The sequence below is a fragment of the Ostrinia nubilalis genome, chromosome 27 (genome assembly GCF_963855985.1).
Source record: "Ostrinia nubilalis chromosome 27, ilOstNubi1.1, whole genome shotgun sequence".
NCBI lineage: Eukaryota > Metazoa > Arthropoda > Insecta > Lepidoptera > Crambidae > Ostrinia > Ostrinia nubilalis.
The window spans coordinates 6,404,699-6,425,090 of NC_087114.1; the positions used below are offsets into that span (position 1 = coordinate 6,404,699).

The 20,392-nt window shown below is 40.4% G+C and overlaps 1 protein-coding gene across 1 annotated transcript in view; it reads right to left on the bottom strand.

Moving 5' to 3' along the window:
- Positions 1 to 20,392, bottom strand: part of LOC135084803 (diacylglycerol kinase 1) — a 91,837-nt gene that overhangs the window by 17,103 nt on the left and 54,342 nt on the right. The window contains exons 4-6 of the mRNA XM_063979542.1: positions 2,083 to 2,156; positions 1,346 to 1,357; positions 648 to 759 (exon numbers count right to left, since the gene is read on the bottom strand). Coding sequence (XP_063835612.1) covers positions 648 to 759; positions 1,346 to 1,357; positions 2,083 to 2,156 — 198 coding nt within the window. The remainder of the gene's footprint in view (positions 1 to 647; positions 760 to 1,345; positions 1,358 to 2,082; positions 2,157 to 20,392) is intronic.

Here is a 20,392-nt window from a genome sequence, read left to right on the forward strand (position 1 = left end):
GAGTTGATACGATTACGATCCATTTTAGGGGTAGATAATGTGCTTTGTCCTAATTTCAATCAGCAGTCGGCGGGGCACATAGCCTGTAGAGTAGAGCTGATGGCCGTTGGAGGAGAAAAGTTCTCGAGTGGCAACCACGGGCCGGAAGATGTAGATGTGGGCAGACTAGGTAGACCGACGATCTGGTTAAGGTCGCGGGAAGAACCTGGATGCGGGCAGCATAGGACCGGTCGTGGTTATACAGGAGTTGTAGAAGTGGAAACGAGAGATGAAAATAGTCCCGCGGGGTCATTACGAATCTTAGCAACAACTTGCTAAGTGTACAAATTGCAATTCGACTACGAAAAGTGTGAAAACTAGCGCCACCTGTAATTGAACGCGGCGCTGTGATTGGCGTAGCAGTCGCGTTGCTATTGTACCACTAGCAACTATAGTCTGGTCTGCAAGCACGTAGAATTTTATCCATAGACCCTAAGCTACCCATCCTTATCGCTCGCGCGTAATTAAATTGCTGTCGCGACTGTGCGACGGGCGGCCGCAGTGAGTGTGCGAGCGCGACAGCAATATAATTAAAAATTCTACGTGCCCACAGACCGGGCTTTAGTTGCTAAGATCTGTAATTCACATGCCATGTTATATAGTCTTACCTGATGGTCAGCATGAGCCGTGACAGCGGCGCAGGCGGCGGCCGAGCTCGCCGCCGCCATCTCACGCAGGGCCGGGCGCCGGTCGCGGCGCACGAACGAAAGGAAAAGGTGTCTGGAAGCATTGGGGAGCAGTTACAATGTATTTCACAATGTTGCCAATAGATGGCGTTGTATTATATATGTCAACGTGAAATTGTGAACTCTGTCAGTTTATAATAAAACGCGTTAGATTGTAAACTAACAGTGGGTTAGGTTAGGTTAGATTGTAATTTAACTACGCCAGATTATAATCTGGCGGAATTCACAATTTTACGGTGACATATATATTTGAACCGCGCGGATCGCGGCGCACGAATTACAGGAATAGGTGTTTGGAAGCATTGGAAAGCAGTTGCAATGTGTGACATAATGTCGCCAATAGATGGCTTTGTATTATATTTGAACCGCGCGGATCGCGGCGCACGAATTACAGGAATAGGTGTTTGGAAGCATTGGGGAGCAGTTACAATGTGTGACATAATGTCGCCAATAGATGGCATTGTATATGTTTTGACCGCGCGGATTGCGGCGCACGAATGACAGGAATAGGTGTCTGGAAGCATTGTGGAGCAGATGACAAAGAAGTTAATCAAACAAGTTGTCGATAGATGGCGTTGTATAATATGTTTGAACCGCGCGGATCGCGGCGCACGAATTACAGGAATAGGTGTCTGGAAGCATTGGGAAGCAGTTAGAATATATTCTATTACCAATATTGCCAATAGATGGCGTTGTATTATATTTGAACCGCGCGGATCGCGGCGCACGAATTACAGGAGTAGGTGTCTGGAAGCATTGGGGAGCAGTTAGCAAAGAAGTTCATTACACAACTGCCAATAGATGGCGTTGTATATATTTGAACCCCGCGGATCGCGGCGCACGAACGACATAGATGTCTGGAAGCATTGGAGAGCAGATGACAAAGAAGTTAATTACACAAGTTGTCGATAGATGGCGTTGTATATGTTTGAACCGTGCGGATTGCGACGCACGAACGACAGGAATAGGTGCCTGGAAGCAGTAGGTAGCAGCTATGACAAAGAAGTTAATTAAACCAGTTGTCGATAGATGGCGTTGTACAATATGTTTGAACCGTGCAGATTGATAAGCACTTACACTGTATTACATAATGTTGCCTATAGATAGCGCTGTACACATTTAAAACGCGCAAGCGTTTGATCAATCAAAAATACAGAATATTCTGAATATGATTTAATTTTGAAAGTTGTAAGTAGATATTGTGTTGTTTTCTAAAGTTGGGTTTTCGAAAGAGTTTAGTAAGTTTTTGAAGATGTAAGTAGGAAAGGAAAGTAAAAAGGAAATAAATTACCCCAGAAACCCAACATAGTTTATACCCTGTTTGTAAAACTACATAGTGATCTTGATTGATACTGACCTGGTGAGCTCATCAGGAGTGGACACCTCGAGGAAGGTGTCCAGAAACCACCGGAAGCCTTCATAGTCGATGTCCTGGAACAAGGAGATAGGCTTTAGTTAGTTAGTTAGTTTTGCAGGGCAATCGAATACCGCACTTAGCCTCATGATAGGGCCATTGTGCGCGATTTGTGGTTTATCTTCCTACTCCAACCACCCCAGATCCCCCCAGAAGGCGAGCAGCCCGTCCAGGCTGCTGCAGGCTTCCTGTAGCGACGACGGTGATCGAAGAAATTGAGCCCGTTGTTCTTCCACGCTACTGCACTCCATGAGCACATGCTGCGGTGTTTCCTCTGCCTCCATGCACCCCCTGCATAGTGGGCTGTCTGTGACACCTATATTGTATAGGTGCTTGTTTAGCATACAGTGTCCGGTTATGACACTTAAGACCTTGCGGATGTTGTCCCTGTTTAGTCTGATGAGGCTGCGGGAGAACTTTTTCGATACGTCTGGAACCGCATCTTTTGTTTGCCTGCATCCTTCGCTATTTTTCCATTCTGTGTGGTGTTTTTCTTCTGTTATGGAACGCAGCCAGTTCCTGATCTGTGCTTGTGGTATCGGCAGTATTGGTTCCGGGCCAAATACTGTTGTGTCCGAACCTCTTTTTGCCAGTTCATCCGCTGCGTCGTTGCCTAAAGAGTTACTGTGCCCTTTGATCCATTGCAGGGTAACTCCATTTACAGCTGCAATGTCTTGGAGCGCTTCATGGCATTCCAATATAAGGGCCGTTGTTATTGTGTTGCTTTTTAGCGCTTGCAGTACGGATGCACTATCCGAGATAATTCTTATGTTTAGACCTCGGATGTCTCTGGCTGTTACCGCCTGTGCTGCTTTGGTAATTCCAATGCATTCTGCTTGGAAAATTGTATTGTGTTTATCTAATGTTGTTGATATTCTTATATTAAGATCATTCGAGAAGACACCAGCTCCTGTACCCGTTTGAGTTTTGGAGCCGTCCGTGTATATCCTAACTTCATTGATTCCAGAGTAATCTCGCGTCTCCGCTGTAAGTTGGATATTAATCTTCGGTCGAAAATGTGTTCACAGGGTATCCTGTCGATGGGTGCCTCAGTGAGAGGTATTTCTTTTATGGTTTTCTGCAGGATCGCAGAGTGTCCTGTCTCCTTGTTTTGCTTCCATAGGCCGTTTCCTTTGAGTCTTAGAGCGGCTGCTTGCGCTTCCTCCTGAATGATGAGATCTAAGGGTCTAAGATTCAGAAGGTACTCAAGTGATGCCGATGGTGTGGTTCTCATGCAACCAGTGGCCGCTATGCTTGCTAGACGTTGCAGGCTTTGGAGTTTTGATCTTACTGTGGATAGTTTTGTTCTGGGCCACCAGACAACTGATCCATAAGTGATAGAGGGCCTGATAACTGATGTGTAGAGCCAAAGTGTTATCTTAGGGTTTAGACCCCATCTGCTACCAATGAGTCTTTTACACTGATAAAATGCTATACAGGCCTTCTTTGTCTTGTTTTCAATGTGACTCGCCCAGTTCAATTTGTGGTCAAAGGTGATGCCCAGATACTTCACTTGTGTTGAGAGGGAGAGTTTTGTTTTAAAGAGTTCTGGTAGCTGGAGCTCTAGTAGTTTCCTTTTGTTAGTGAAAAGGATTAGTTCAGTTTTGTTTGGGTTTACTGACAGCTGGTGGTCGTTGCACCAGTTTTCAACAATGTTTAGGGCTGAACGCATTATTTCACATAGCACGTTTTCTGCCCCTCCGTTTAACAGTATGGTGATGTCATCTGCATATCCAATGGCCGTGTACCCTCTGTCATTTAAGATAGGCTTTATTAACAATAGTACTTCAAAATCCTCATTAAACCCTTAACCAGTCTCTGGTATCAACAGAGCCCACATCAATTTGAACTTTATGCTATGAAGATACGGTTGAAAACCAATGACTTTTTTTGACCCTGGTTAAGGGTTAAAGTATGTCTTTATAAAAGCTTTTGATCCCAGTTTAACTTTAAACCTGCTTCTTCGGCACAATAAATGCTGAGAAGAAGCAGCGTACGAAACTCGGTAAAATAAGTCTCTCCAAAACGTTCTTGGGTATAACATTTTATTGTAATAGTTTTTTTTTTATACGGGCCATGGGCCGGACGACGTATCGTGGGCAGGCCCTCCACTAGTTGGACCGACGATCTGATGAAAGTCGCTGGAAGAACCTGGATGCGGGCAGCGCAGGGCAATAAATTAATTGTGGAAAACCTTGGGGGAGGCCTTTGTCCAATAGTGAACGTCATTTGGCTGAAACGAACGAACATTTTATAGTAGTTAGTTAGTTAATAGACTCTGTGGTTCTATTATGGCCTACTTTATGCCACTGAAATCCGATCAGTTATGAGATCATGTACTCGTATTGGCCACATAAAGAAATATAGTCTACACCACAGTGGTGACTGAGTTTGTTGCGGTTGCGGCGCTTCTTCTCAGCACTTGCCAAATGTTGGTCTCGAAGCGCTGGTAGGGCAAAAAGAGTATGAGACATTTTAAAGGCTCCATAAAATCAAAACGAAGTTTTCTTTTTCCTGAAATATTTGACGATTTGTAAGCACTGTTAGTCCATAAAAATAAGACATTTTTTAAAACTTTGACCCTTACAGCCTAGCTATGTATGCATGCTTTCAGTGTGATTCACGAGCGTATTCATAAAAATTACAATGAGGTCTCACAGTGCGCATGGACGCACAGGGTGACACATGAACCAATCACAGAGCTCTATTCAACGCTGTGTGTTCGATTTGCTGCTTCACTTAAACAAGTATCGTTTTTGAATACGGGCGCCAAACCCTCGATAGAAGACCTTTTTACTCGAACCACTCAATTAAATTCACAAGTACCTACTTATTTTGTTTGTCAAATTCAAACAAAATCAACGCCGTAGAAAATTTCAAAGAGTATAAACATCGATGTATCGGAGGACACACCTTCAAAATCAATAAACTTCAGTCTTGATTCTACCTACACTAAAAATAGCACGGGATTAGGCCCGGACTCCACCGAAGCGGAGAGCGGAGATTTTTATTAATTTAATTACTAATAGCAGGACGACGACATCGTAAAGGTAGCAGGGAAGCGCTGGACGCAGGCCGCTACCAATCGATCAAGGTGGAAAGCATTGGGGGAGGCCTATGTTCAGCAGTGGACGTCCTATATGGCTGAAATGATGATGACGATGATGACCAGGATGACGAAGCAGAATGATGTTGTCGTGCTTACCGTGCTAAACAACTGCATGCAGGAAGATTTAGTGAATACTACTGACTAAAATCTGGAGGTGCCTGAATGCGGGCGGTCTAGGACCGATCTTTGTAGAAAACCCTGGGGAAGGGCTTTGTCCAGCAGTGGACGTCTTTCGGCTGAACAAACTGACTCGCATCTCCGACTCCATAAAAGTATGACACATTTCCGCTTTTCATCAAGGCGGAGCGGAGCGGAGAAGTTTATGAATAACCAATCATATTTCATTATTCAGAAAACCAGGAAATATGATTGGCTATTCTAAAAATTTCTCCACTTTGTCCGTTCTCGTATAGCATTGGAAGAGTCAATTTTTTTCTATAGGAGGTGGAAATAATGAAATCTGATTGGTTATTCAAAACACTTCTCCGAAGCGGAGAGGCTTGGTGAAGAGGAAAGGAGATGTTCAAATATATTTCTTTTTCCAAATCTCCGCTCCCCTCAACTTGGAGGTAGATTTGGACATTGGAGGTAGATTAATCTATTATTTATTGTGAAAATGAAAATGAAAATATTTATTGCCAGAAATCAAACAATACACTAACTAGACACTCCACATTAGGCGTTGCCTGTCCTCCGGAAGAAAGAATAACGATTAACAGGTAGAATTAGTACGGCTAAGCTGAAGTGTTCGCTTCGTAAATCTGTTAGTTCAAAATTTCAAACACATATCCTCTCCGCTATAGTGGAGTGCAAGCCTTACTCAATTTGCGAGCAAGTTGTTAACTTGAAACCCTTCAAAGGGATAGGAAATCAAACCCGGTAAACCTTTCAAAGTTCGCCAATATTTGATCTAAAATTGTAAAGAAAAAACATCAGAGAGTTTAATCTCTAGAAATAAGATGTCCCTCGATTGTTGTCATAGATGATAATAGAAATCTAAATATATATATAACTCAAAGGTGACTGACTGACTGACTGACATAGTGACCTATCAACGTACAGCCCAAACCACTGGACGGATCGGGCTGAAATTTGGCAGGCAGGTAGATGTTATGACGTAGGGATGCCTAAGAAAGGATTTTACGAAACTCCACCCCTAAGGGGATAAAACGGGATCCACGCGTACGAAGTCGCGGGCGGCCGCTAGTAATCGATAAAATGTTTTCTATTACTTATAGGCCTTTAGAGATCAAAATAAATTTTAACAGTGAAACTTAAAACCGACCGACTCCAAAAAATAGCACGAAAAAGTACTATGACAAAATATCATGATTGATTGAAGTTCTTTCTTCTTTAAAAAAATACACAGTGGAAAATTTATAAATCTCCTTTTTGACTCGGTTAAAATTTATTACGTAACACTTTGCGGTTGATTGATGTGATTGTAAAGGCCTATTCAAACCTGAGCGATATTCGCTGCCGCTGTGGGTAGAGGTACATACCGCGCGGGTTTCGCTCAGGTATTTAGTATCAAGTATCGCGGCTAGAGCGTTCTGAGCGATATTCGCTGCCGCTGTGGGTAGAGATACATACCACGCGGGTTTCGCTCAGGTATTTAGTATCAAGTATCGCGGCTAGAGCGTTCTGAGCGATATTCGCTGCCGCTGTGGGTAGAGATACATACCACGCGGGTTTCGCTCAGGTATTTAGTATCAAGTATCGCGGCTAGAGCGTTCTGAGCGATATTCGCTGCCGCTGTGGGTAGAGATACATACCACGCGGGTTTCGCTCAGGTATTTAGTATCAAGTATCGCGGCTAGAGCGTTCTGAGCGATATCCGCTGCCGCTGTGGGTAGAGGTACATACCACGCGGGTTTCGCTCAGGTATTTAGTATCAAGTATCGCGGCTAGAGCGTTCTGAGCGATATTCGCAGCCGCTGTGGGTAGAGGTACATACCACGCGGGTTTCGCTCAGGTATTTAGTATCAAGTACCGCGGCTAGAGCGTTTTCTCTGCCGCAGACGGTAGCGAATACCGCGTAGGTGTGGCTTAGGTCTGAACAGTATTATTACCGCATACCCACTGGGTTTTCTCTGCCGCAGACGGTAGCGAATACCGCTTAGGTCTGAATAAGCCTTAAACGTCGTCGTAAAAGCACACTAACTTAGGCTGCGTTGCACCATGTTACTTTAACTTTGACAAACGTCAAAAATCTGTCAAACTCCATACAAAATACACCGGTTATCGTTATAATTACGGTCAAAGTTAGGTGGTGCAACTAGGGCATGCAATTCGGATATCCGGATATCCGTATTATTCGGATATTCGCCAAATTTATTATTCGAATAGCATCTATATAATTATTCGGTTTTTTCGAACAATACGAATACGCCTTTCCTATTAAAAACTTGTAAAAATATCTGACCTCTAACTACTTAAGCAATATTATTAATGTAAAATATAAGAAGAAAACGAGTTTATGTGTGCGTGTACCTGGCCTGCACAATCCCCTGACTTAAATCCTATTGAGCATGCCTGGGATAATATGCTTCAGAGAAGAGCTCTTAGGAATTTCCCTGAAGATATGGTGCATGAAAACCAGCTTTTCTTACATCTTAGCAGGACTTGGGACAGTATCCCACAACAGGATATTGACACCCTTGTTTTGAGTATGCAGAACCGCTGCAGATGTGTCAGGCTCAGGAGAGTCTTACTATAGGTGGATCCAAGGATTATTAATTTTAAGTTTTCAACAATTTTTATTAAAAAAAATAGTTGTTTTGTTTGGGTTTTGTTGTTTCAAAAATAAAGATATGATTTGTCTGAGTTTTTCCTCAAGTTTTTTTTTATTTACTTTGGGAGAAATACAAAGACAGCGCTTTGAAGATGTAAGAGCACAGGCGACGAAGACGTTTAAGGAACAGTAAATAACAAAAATTAATGAATCTTTGCAAGGTGCTGCTGAGGTATCAAGTCAACCAAAAATTTGCCCGATAACGATGACTTGGAAACGTCTGTTAGGGTGGAGATGGCGTTATTAGATCAAGGCGGTCCAAAAAGCATTCACCTACAGCGTTTATGATTTTCTACTTATAATTCCACCTACGAGTGTCGAAGCTGAACATGTTTTTCCAGCTAATAGTTTCTTTTGTGGTGAACAGTCTCGGAGATATAACATCTCCCTGCCTAACGCCTCGCTGCAGAGGAATCGCCTTCGTGCTCTGCTCCTGTACTCGGACCGACATGGTGGCATTTTTGTACAAGCACTTCAGCACCTCGATATACCGATAGTCAATACGGCACCGCTGGAGAGACTGTAGCACTGCCCAAGTCTCGATCGAATCGAAGGCCTTCTCATAGTCCACGAACGCCAAGCATAGTGGCAAGTTATACTCTTTAGTCTTCTGATTTATATTAACTGACTGATTAGCCCGACGGATTAGCAAGCTGAAGTGGCAATGGGCAGGGCACTGACGGCCGATGCGGCACCAAGGTTCTGGAATGGAGACCGCGTACCGGAAAACGCAGCGTGGGACGTCCACCTACAAGGTGGACCGACAACATCATAAAGGTAGCAGGAAGGCGCTGGACGCAGGCCGCTACAAACCGGGTAACATGGAAAGCATTGGGGGAGGCCTATGTTCAGCAGTGAACGTCCTATGGCTGAGATGATGTAATCATTTGAGATGTTCAATGAATGATACGTTAGGATGCTCTCAATTTCTTACGTTCCTATTTTCTAAACACAAGAAAGTATTTTTTTTTCTGTTTTTTTTCAACTAGTTATAAAAGTAAGATGATGGTAATAAGCAAAAATTTATCCTTATTAAAATGATTATATTATAGACAAAACGTGTTTATTTTAATTTACATTATATTGAAAAAGCAGTATTCGAAAAAATCGTTTTATCCGAAGTATTCGAATACCATAAATTTTAGTATTCGAAATATTCGAATACCAATATCGAACGAATAATGCATGCCCTAGGTGCAACTCAGGCTTACTGTGGCATTTGACAAAGTAATATAATATGTAGGTACTCGTACCTAATGATGTGTGTAAGAAAGGTGTGTCAACTCGTCACAGGAAAAAGTACCTGTGTATAAATTCGTCACACATTGGGTCCATGGCAAACTTAAGTTCATGACGAATTTTCATTTGTTGTAAATCTAGCAAAAGAGTGACGAAACGTCTTTTTGACACAATCATTATTAAATAGGTATTAGGTATATTATTTTTTGTCGCAATCGCAAATTCAGTTGTCCACTATTTAATATAATTTAATAGCTCAAGTGGCAATGGGCAGGGCACATAGTACGCAGAACTGACGGCCGATGGGGCAGCAAGGTTCTGGAGTGGAGGCCGCGTTCCGGAAAACGCAGCGTGGGACGTCCACCAACAAGGTGGACCGACGACATCATAAAGGTAGCAGGAGAGGGCTGGACGCAGGCCGCTACCAACCGGGTAACATGGAAAGCATTGGGGGAGGCCTATGTTCAGCAGTGGACGTTCTATGGCTGAGATGATGATGATCATTGATGACGATTTAACTTTCCGTTTAGCTGTATGTCTACCAGTCGTTTCAGTTTAGTACCTACTTGGAATAAACAAACAATGAAAGACACTTGTTGCGTGATTCTCAGTATAAAGAAGGGAAAATTCGATTGCTCAGAATTCTAGAAAATAATTAAATTTCCGTTCAGAAATACGAATACCTACCTAAGTTAGCCTACTTGAATTTAAATTAATATACAATTCGGTATTAAGTTAATTTACTATGATTTGTATTGGATTTGGATTGTTTATAATAGGTTATTAGTATTGAGTATTCACGCAAGTCGTGCGTGCTACTCTAGTGTTTCTAGAATGTCTTTTTTTAATGCATAACAAGGCAGGTATTTGACCACAATCGCTCACTCTCGTCTTGAAAAGGCCCGGCTTATAGTCTTCGGGAAAGACAGCAGCAGGCAGCGAATTCCAGTCCCTAGCTGTTCGCATTGAGTCATCGAAACGCTCAGTGCGAGCTGGTGGAATGGTCTTTCATCCCTTTTTTTACGCTACGAAAGGACCAATGTTTTCGGTGGATGTCTTGCAGTGCTTAATCTGCCAACCGCGGAGACGGCAGGAATAGTGGAGCCTATCCAAGACGAAATGAAATTAATAATTTTGAAAATAAATCAAACGAAGTGCGTGAGCTAGTAAATAATAATTTCGCGCGCTAATAGCTGTTTCAAGGCCGCCCGCCGGGGTGGCGTTGCCTAGCAACGGGCGACGCCATCTTCGCGCTCCTGTCAATAAACGTGGGAAAATCAACAAAGATCGTTATCAATATTCGGGTATTTCACATCTTTGATGGTATTTTAAAGCAAAGAATAATTTCAGGTCTCCTCCATCAACGTTCGAGTCTTATTTTATAAGCTACAATACATCATCATCATCATCTCAGCTATAGGACCACTGCTGAACATAGGCCTCCTGATTTTCCCTGACTCATATAATAATATATTATGTACATATGGCAAAGAGGACCCACGATGATGACACCTAGATTTTAAATTAATTTATTGATTTCAAAACTTTCAAAAATTTCATTTTACAGATTTTGACAGCTGACTCTTTTTTTCTAGGACAATAAGAAATTCGTTTTAAAAATTTGGGTTTTTGATGACAACTTTCTAAAATAAGTAGATAGAAGCAAAATCCCACACTTTATTTGTATTTTCCAGATACTAATTTCGTACTCGTTTTAGATCAAAAACAGTGCCCATAAAGAGAAATCGCGACTATTATTAAACCCTGAATTTAATTCTGTTTCCATTTGCCTGGGAAAGATAAACACTCGTCTATTTATTTGAGGAGGCCCCAACAGTACAACGGGAGTGAATTGGGTAGGTTCCGCTTCTTCTTTCCTATCTATCGAATAGCGACGATAGCCGAATGGTGAAGGTGTCTGATTGACCAACGCATGATCCAAGGAACGAGGGTTTGATCCCCGCCGCCACTCGACTACTGTGGTGAATCCACTCATAACACAAGTATATTCACTTACCACGAGGGGTTCGTGGGATTAGTAATTGGTATTTATTCTACAAAAATGGTTGTGTGTAACGGATTTTACAACGAGCCTTTCGCTACTACTTCAACTATTAGTCATAGTCATAAACAGCTATCATACTAGCTATTCGGATCAAAAACGTAGTCCACCTTAACTGTATTTTTGTCTTTTATTGAATAATCCCATTCCCATTAGGTGAACCGACGATCTGGTGAAGGTTGCGGGAAATCCTTGGGGGAAGCCTTTGTCTAGCAGTAGAGGACTATCGACGTGCGAGCGCAGCGTATTAACCACTCCGACATCGTTAATGCCATCATGATGGTACATCCTTACGAATACTTTCCTGACAGTCTAACTTTCCCCCGGGACAAACTTGACCTTCACAGGTTGGGTTTTTATTGGCGGTCAAGCTGTAGATCCTGGCTACACAGGAGTTGCAGCGATGGGAACGAGAGGTGGGAATAGTCCCGTTTTTTTTATCGAATGAGGATTTTAGAATTTAACCCAATATCCATAGTCTTGTAGTCGGAAGACCAACTTGACTCTCATGTTCCAAGTTGCCAGGATTCAGCCGCATAAGTATTTTTTGCTTGCTGTTGATAACAACCTCATCATCCTGAGAAGAGGAAGATCTTGGGTGGAGCAAGGTTGCCTAAAAGATCCTTGAAGGCCTTAAGCTTGGAAGAGTGCGATCGTCACTGGTAAGAAGCACTGGTTGAGCTATTGTCTTCTAGCGACTTCTCCTTAACAACTTCGAGCGTCACATTATCGATAGAAAGTGCAAACTACTTGCCCCCATTTTTCGTATCCCTTTCACCCGAAAGACTTGCTGGATAAACGTTTTTGCCAAGGATTTCTAAAACGACCGGTCATGGAATGCCCATAACCACTCGCTTTCCGCAACCTTTACCAGCTCGGTGGTACAGTGATACGGACGAACGCAGGTCATAGTCATAAATGTTTATTGCATCATGGTCGGCCGTAGTAAGCACATTCTGTTCAGGTGGGGATTCTTGGATGGCTCAAACTTGGAGTGCAAGAGTGGTCTTGTTCCCCAGTCGACGAAGCTCACCATGTCGTGCCCTGCGTGCCAAACAACTGCACGCAAAATATTTAATGAAGGCTACTGACAACGACACTCTTGTGGCGGAGTTTTGGGCTGACACTGTGTAGGTTTGGTGTCGACTAGGGCATGCATTATTCGTTCGATATTGGTATTCGAATATTTCGAATACTAAAATTTATGGTATTCGAATACTTCGGATAAAACGATTTTTTCGAATACTGCTTTTTCAATATAATGTAAATTAAAATAAACACGTTTTTGTCTATAATATAATCATTTTAATAAGGATAAATTTTTGCTTATTACCATCATCTTACTTTTATAACTAGTTGAAAAAAAAAAGAAAAAAAAATACTTTCTTGTGTTTAGAAAATAGGAACGTAAGAAATTGAGAGCATCCTAACGTATCATTCATTGAACATCTCAAATGATTACATCATCTCAGCCATAGGACGTTCACTGCTGAACATAGGCCTCCCCCAATGCTTTCCATGTTACCCGGTTTGTAGCGGCCTGCGTCCAGCGCCTTCCTGCTACCTTTATGATGTTGTCGGTCCACCTTGTAGGTGGACGTCCCACGCTGCGTTTTCCGGTACGCGGTCTCCATTCCAGAACCTTGGTGCCGCATCGGCCGTCAGTGCCCTGCCCATTGCCACTTCAGCTTGCTAATCCGTCGGGCTAATCAGTCAGTTAATATAAATCAGAAGACTAAAGAGTATAACTTGCCACTATGCTTGGCGTTCGTGGACTATGAGAAGGCCTTCGATTCGATCGAGACTTGGGCAGTGCTACAGTCTCTCCAGCGGTGCCGTATTGACTATCGGTATATCGAGGTGCTGAAGTGCTTGTACAAAAATGCCACCATGTCGGTCCGAGTACAGGAGCAGAGCACGAAGGCGATTCCTCTGCAGCGAGGCGTTAGGCAGGGAGATGTTATATCTCCGAGACTGTTCACCACAAAAGAAACTATTAGCTGGAAAAACATGTTCAGCTTCGACACTCGTAGGTGGAATTATAAGTAGAAAATCATAAACGCTGTAGGTGAATGCTTTTTGGACCGCCTTGATCTAATAACGCCATCTCCACCCTAACAGACGTTTCCAAGTCATCGTTATCGGGCAAATTTTTGGTTGACTTGATACCTCAGCAGCACCTTGCAAAGATTCATTAATTTTTGTTATTTACTGTTCCTTAAACGTCTTCGTCGCCTGTGCTCTTACATCTTCAAAGCGCTGTCTTTGTATTTCTCCCAAAGTAAATAAAAAAAAACTTGAGGAAAAACTCAGACAAATCATATCTTTATTTTTGAAACAACAAAACCCAAACAAAACAACTATTTTTTTTAATAAAAATTGTTGAAAACTTAAAATTAATAATCCTTGGATCCACCTATAGTAAGACTCTCCTGAGCCTGACACATCTGCAGCGGTTCTGCATACTCAAAACAAGGGTGTCAATATCCTGTTGTGGGATACTGTCCCAAGTCCTGCTAAGATGTAAGAAAAGCTGGTTTTCATGCACCATATCTTCAGGGAAATTCCTAAGAGCTCTTCTCTGAAGCATATTATCCCAGGCATGCTCAATAGGATTTAAGTCAGGGGATTGTGCAGGCCAGGTACACGCACACATAAACTCGTTTTCTTCTTATATTTTACATTAATAATATTGCTTAAGTAGTTAGAGGTCAGATATTTTTACAAGTTTTTAATAGGAAAGGCGTATTCGTATTGTTCGAAAAAACCGAATAATTATATAGATGCTATTCGAATAATAAATTTGGCGAATATCCGAATAATACGGATATCCGGATATCCGAATTGCATGCCCTAGTGTCGACACGACTAGAAGAAAAAGAAGAGTGTTACAAAATAGCAAAATAGGACTCCTTCTAAGCATTTTTCCATTGTGTTCCGTTGATATTGCATACAGCCGTATTGCCTACGGCTCTACTAAATTAAACTCTGAATATTGAACAAGCATTTCAAAGCTATAGATTTTTTATGAAGCTCTACGTACAGTCAGCGTCAAATAGTGACGTCCAAAGTGACCAAAACAAAAAGTTGACAACACAACGAAAATTGTGACAAAGACGTGTTGCGAACTTTTTGGCTACTTTGGGTGTCACGAACTATTTGAAGCTGACTGTACCTATTTGACGCTGACTACTTATTTTAAATTGGTCACAATTTCGTCACATTTTTTTTCCAATGAAAGTAAATTCGTCACAAAATGAATACACATAAAATTCATTTATTTTTGCAAATAGGCTTTTAAAAAGCACTTTTACACGTCCTAGTATTAACCCTACCACTGCTTCGGGACAATAAATGGGCCAGTGCTGAGAAGAAGCAGCGCTAGAAACTCAGTCACTATTGTCAGCCTGCTTTTCAAGTACGCATCAAATGCGCGTGAATTTTTCTTGACAAATAATAATAAATATTATGTATTTTATGCTGTACGTACACACTGTACGTATAACAAAAGCCTTTGTATTCTCAGCCAAACCATAGATAAAAGAGGGCTAATCTATGGTCGAACTAAACCTTTGGAAATGATTTATTCGACATAAATTTATCACAAAACGAAGAAATTCGCCAGTGTAATTTAGATTTTACACTTTATCACTCTGGAATAAGATTCAAAATCAATTGCAGACGTTTTGCGAACTTGATGTGCTAGCAATAGTACTAACTCGCCCTTTGAGAAAGTTTCCTTCGTGATAACTCCGGGGGTTCCCCTTATCTACTTATCATACAGTTCAGATGAGGGTAGATGACGTCATAGCTTTGAACGGACGACAGCGCATCAAGCACATTATGCACTTTATATACTTAGTTCCAATTTTAACAAAAAAAACTAATGAGCTGGCGAATCTATCAATCTATCCATTACTAGCTGACCCGGCGAACTTTGATCCGCCTTAATGGCAATAAATAAGCAGACTTTTTTTTTTATATTTCGAACGGGATAAAAAGTATCCTATGTCCTTCTCCTGGCTCTAAACTACCTCCCTGACAATTTTCAGCTAAATCGGTTCAGCCGTTCTTGAGTTATAAGTGGAGTAACTAACACGACTTTCTTTTATATATGTCACAGGAAATGTATGAAATCCGTCATTGTATACAATTCCTAGGAACTGTGTATAAGTCCTAAAATCACCCGGAAATGTGTGATGTAAATTATATTATACACATTTCCTAGGAAAATTACACATTTCCTAAACAGCAATCGGAAATGTAATTAAGATATTTTTTTTTACACAAAATTATTTTTATTACGCCCATTTTTGTTCTCCGAAACTTAAATGGCGCTACCGCGCCGCGGCTGCTGTGTATGTGTAAGGTCGCAAGTCTAACCTAACCTAACCGAGACTTTGTTATCCAGCTACAGGAGTACTAAAACCTTCATGCCAATAATCTATACTTATAATAAATCTGTAGAGAGGTCAATTCTGTACATGAAATATATTTTCAAAATAACTATCAGGGGGTGATTAGTGATCGATACTGATGACAAAAATGCAATCAGTAAAATTTTTGTCTGTCTGTCTGTCTGTCTGTCTGTATGTTCCTTATAGAAACAAAAACCACTTGACGGATTTTAACGAAACTTGGTACAATTATTCTTCATACTTCTGGGCAGGTTATAGGATACTTAGGAATTCCCACGGGAACGGGAATTAGCGGGAAAATCCTTTTGTACGAAAAATCTAAACCGCTTAAGTTAGACGCTTGAAATTTGGCATGTAGGTACCTTAGTAAACTTAAAGCTTAGTTACAACAGGATATTGCAAAATTCCCATGTAAACGGGAGTTAGTGGGAAAAAACATTTGTATGAAAAAATCTAAACCGCGTAAGATAGACTCTTGAAATTTGGCATGCAGGTACCTTAATAAACTTAAAGCTTATTTGCAACAGGATATTGCAAAATTCCCACGGGAACGGGAGTAAGCGGGAAAAAACATTTGTATGAAAAAATCTAAACCGCGTAAGATAGACTCTTGAAATTTGGCATGCAGGTACCTTAGTAAACTTAAAGCTTAGTTACAACAGGATATTGCAAAATTCTCACGGGAACGGGAGTTAGCGGGAAAAAACATTTGTATGAAAAAATCTGAACCGCGTAAGATAGATGAAGGGGGGGTTAAACGACATCCACGCGCACGAAGTCGCGGGCGGCCGCTAGTAGTTTAATAAAAGAGATGTTCCAATTAGGGATTTCCAATACTTCAGCGTAATATGCGTGATGCCGAAAGAAAGGTATGCCAATAAATTCGAGCAAATATTTTATATTTAATCGGCCAAAGTATAATAGTGCGAAAACAACTGTCAGGCTAAACAATAATTTGTGAGTTAAAAGTACCTATCAGCCAATGTGGTTTGGCTAAATGAAATTTTAGGCGTACTGAGGGGCACCCGATCACGAGACCGCGCTTGTGCCGATTAGTTTTATACATTTCCTAATACAATATTGGAATTCTATAAAATTCCTAGGAAAAGTATACATTTCCTAGGATATGTGCGTATTAAAAAATCTCTTTAGCAATATTTTATACATTTCCTAAATAGCTTCGGAATTGTATACATTTCCTAGGAATAGTATACAATTCCTAGAATTCATACATTTCCTGTAACATATACATTGCAATCAATACAATGATAAACTTAAAACAATGCGAATGTAACTCAGCGTTTAAAGGACTTCACACTAGAGATAGTTTGGGACTCAAGGAAACCAAAGGATAGTTTTTATCCCGGATTTTGAAAAGGGATACGTACGTACATGATAAAATATTTCTGTGACAGACCAAAATTCACGCGTGCGAAGCCACGGGCAAAAAAAAGAAAGAAAGAAGAAAATATAAATAAATATATCCTTGGACATTTTACACTACCTACGCTTCTAGTCCCAAACTAAGCAAAGCTTGTACTATGGGTACTAGACAACGGATATAAACATACTTGAATACTCTTTTGTAAATACATACTTATTATAGGTACATAGTAACACCCAGAGACCCAGACCCGTCACAGAAATTAAAATTAATCATTTCAATTTCTGCCCGGCCGAGAATCGAACCCGGGACCCTACAAAACCGGTAAAAACCTAGAATATAAAGCTGGTATCCTGTGAAAGCTAATTAAAAAAGAAACCATGTTAAAAATTTTTGCGTGCAGCCCATATTTTCTTTCGGATTACTTTAAACTTGTCTAATGAATAACGGATGAGCTATTCGCTGGGTGCGAAGTACTAGGTGGGGGTAACATAATCTATCGCAGCGCTCATGGTGGTCAAAAGTAGAAATAATGTAAGCTCTGTCATCAGATGTATCGGTCAATGGCAAAGCGATTCTACATAATACATTTTAATATCATTAATTAATCGCATGAAAAGGGTCCTACTGGGAACTTAAATAAAAGAGTGGACTGTATTTCGATGGGGCTGGTTTAATAGCCGTTTACAATTTGGAAATAACTAGACTGTACAACGTGGTAGTACAAAAATGAGTCACAGTAGTTGTTGTCCACAGATGTTTGCCTTATGATGAGAGCGTGAATTATTGAACTCTGCTCTTGTTTTGTTCTTAATTCTTCTACATCTCGGACTTTTCCAGCCAATACCAATAACTTTCCTTTAAATACGGTTTGTGGTTGGAATTTGATATTGTAACACTCACAAACCCGGTCTTCAAAACAATACTCATTTCGATCTGAAAACGATATTTAATTTATTACTAGCGATACAGGAACATTTAAATATATTTACTGTTATACAATGAAACCGTTAAAGTAGCTTTTTCTTTTTGTTTTACTGTAAAACTACAACTATAAATGATGTAAACAAACCCTGACACAATCAAAATTAAACACACTTTTTGGACTTAACTCATTTGATCTGAATGACCAAAATGATTTCAAAACCTTTTTTCCACCCAAATCGTGGTATCACAATAATTTATTAGTCGAAAATATTTGTAATTTTTTCATTTCGATATTTTTTCACAAATATACGACCTAAATGTCAATGTGACAGAGCCCACAAAGTTGTGGACGCTAGTTGGCGCTGTAATCGTGCACAGAGCCAATTGTTTGAGAAACGAAGTTCTGGAATATTCCATTTAGTTTATTATTCTTCAATTTAATATTTAAAACACACCAACTCAGGTAAGATCGGCTTAGCCGGTGGTATTAATAAACTCGATTAGAAGTTGGGAAGTGGGGATTTGGCAATCATTTAGTAAATAAAAATAGAAAAGCTTAACTAATAGAAAAGGTGATAGATTTAATTTCATAATAATTAATCACTGGATATTTTATTTGCACTTACATGATGACAGTGTAGTGTTGTTGTCGTTGTAAATAAATAAATAAATATTTAACATTTAATTCAAAACAAAATATTAAGCCATAATAAAAATAAGCGCGCGCAAATTTGACGTTTCCGCCCGAATATAATCTGTCATTCGTAAACCTGACACTGGACAGCGGCCCATTGGCCACAGATTACAAAAAAAATAAGCTGTTTCTAGTAACAAACATCCATTCTGCCTTTACAAACATTCTAATAGTTTTATGGGCTTAGTTCCTAAAAACAAAAAGGTTTTTCCCTATTTTACTCCAGTCACTAGTAAATCGATCGTTCTATATTTAACCTTCACTTAGAAGATTTAAAGCCACAACCCAACACTGATATACCAGATTTCTGTCTTAAAATCAACCCTATTTCAACCCCATTAAGATACCAGTGTATATCTTGTTGTGCCAGTCCCTACAAATGAGTATTAGTGTCTTCCAATGTTACCAGGTCATCTGTTTCAATTACCCGCCGTACTTTCCTTAAGTAAACAGCGGGGTCAAGCGAGGAGTTTATTGAGGGTTGCCAGGGGAATTAAATGGGGACAACTGTTTCCAGGGTATTTTTGGAATCGGTAGAGATTGGGCCATCTTAATCTTCGTATTATATAACTGTAAAACATAGTTAGTTTTCTAATATTTGGACTTGGAATAAAATATAATTTGTGTTGATGGTTGCAGTGTCTATAGACTATAAATTCTTTGAGCAATGTGTGCCAGAGATGACATACGAAACTGAGACTTGGTTCCATATACTACTATAGAATCTTTTAATAAGAACATTTAAAACCACCCAAATGGCGATGAAACATGCTATGGTCTAAGTTTCAGAAATGAGATCCCTAAAATAACCGACATAGCTAACTAAAGGCTGAACGAGTTCAGAACTTCCCAACGAGTCACACCTAAACGAGTAACCCTGTTACTTATTGGGAAAAACATCCCATCATGTCACACACGTTTACTCGACAGGATTTTGATTGATTTTATTGTCCCGAAGAGTCACAATGCAGCCAGTAGCAGTTCAAGAAAAGTTTTGTGGGCGGGCTCACTTCCACTCAATGGGCCGACGATCTGGTGAAGGTCAGGGAAGCACCTGGACTGGATACAGGCAGTCTATGTAGCAAATTTCCCAGGGATTCTTTCCCCTTTGATCTTTTGGTTGAAAGGAAGGAATCTGTTGTTAATTATTTATTTTTTCAAGACAAAAACAATTTAGATTGCAAGATGTTTTCATTGGTATTATTGTTCAGTTTCTACTGCTAGAGCACGACCCTCTCAATTCAACAGAGGGAAATGGAGGATTTAGGCTATACTTCTCACACTGGCCATAGGTTTTCGGAGTCATAAATACATAATAATCTAACCGATTACAGACTCGAATATCCTGACCTTGCTCGAATCTTTTTCGTTACATAAATCTCTAAAATTATATTACCAAGGGTTTTCCCATTAAGCATTAATTAAATGATCTGATGTTGTTAACATCCAGTGAATTATTAAGCAGTCCCAAAGAGAAATGCTGTGTACTGACTATCATAGTGTTGTTAAAGACTTGAGTCTTTAAGTCTTAAGATATTTATTCTTCAAGGGGAGAGTGAGTAGGCATTCACTGGGCAGGCGTGTACCACCACAGACAGATTAAGTACTAAAAAGTTATAGTGTACT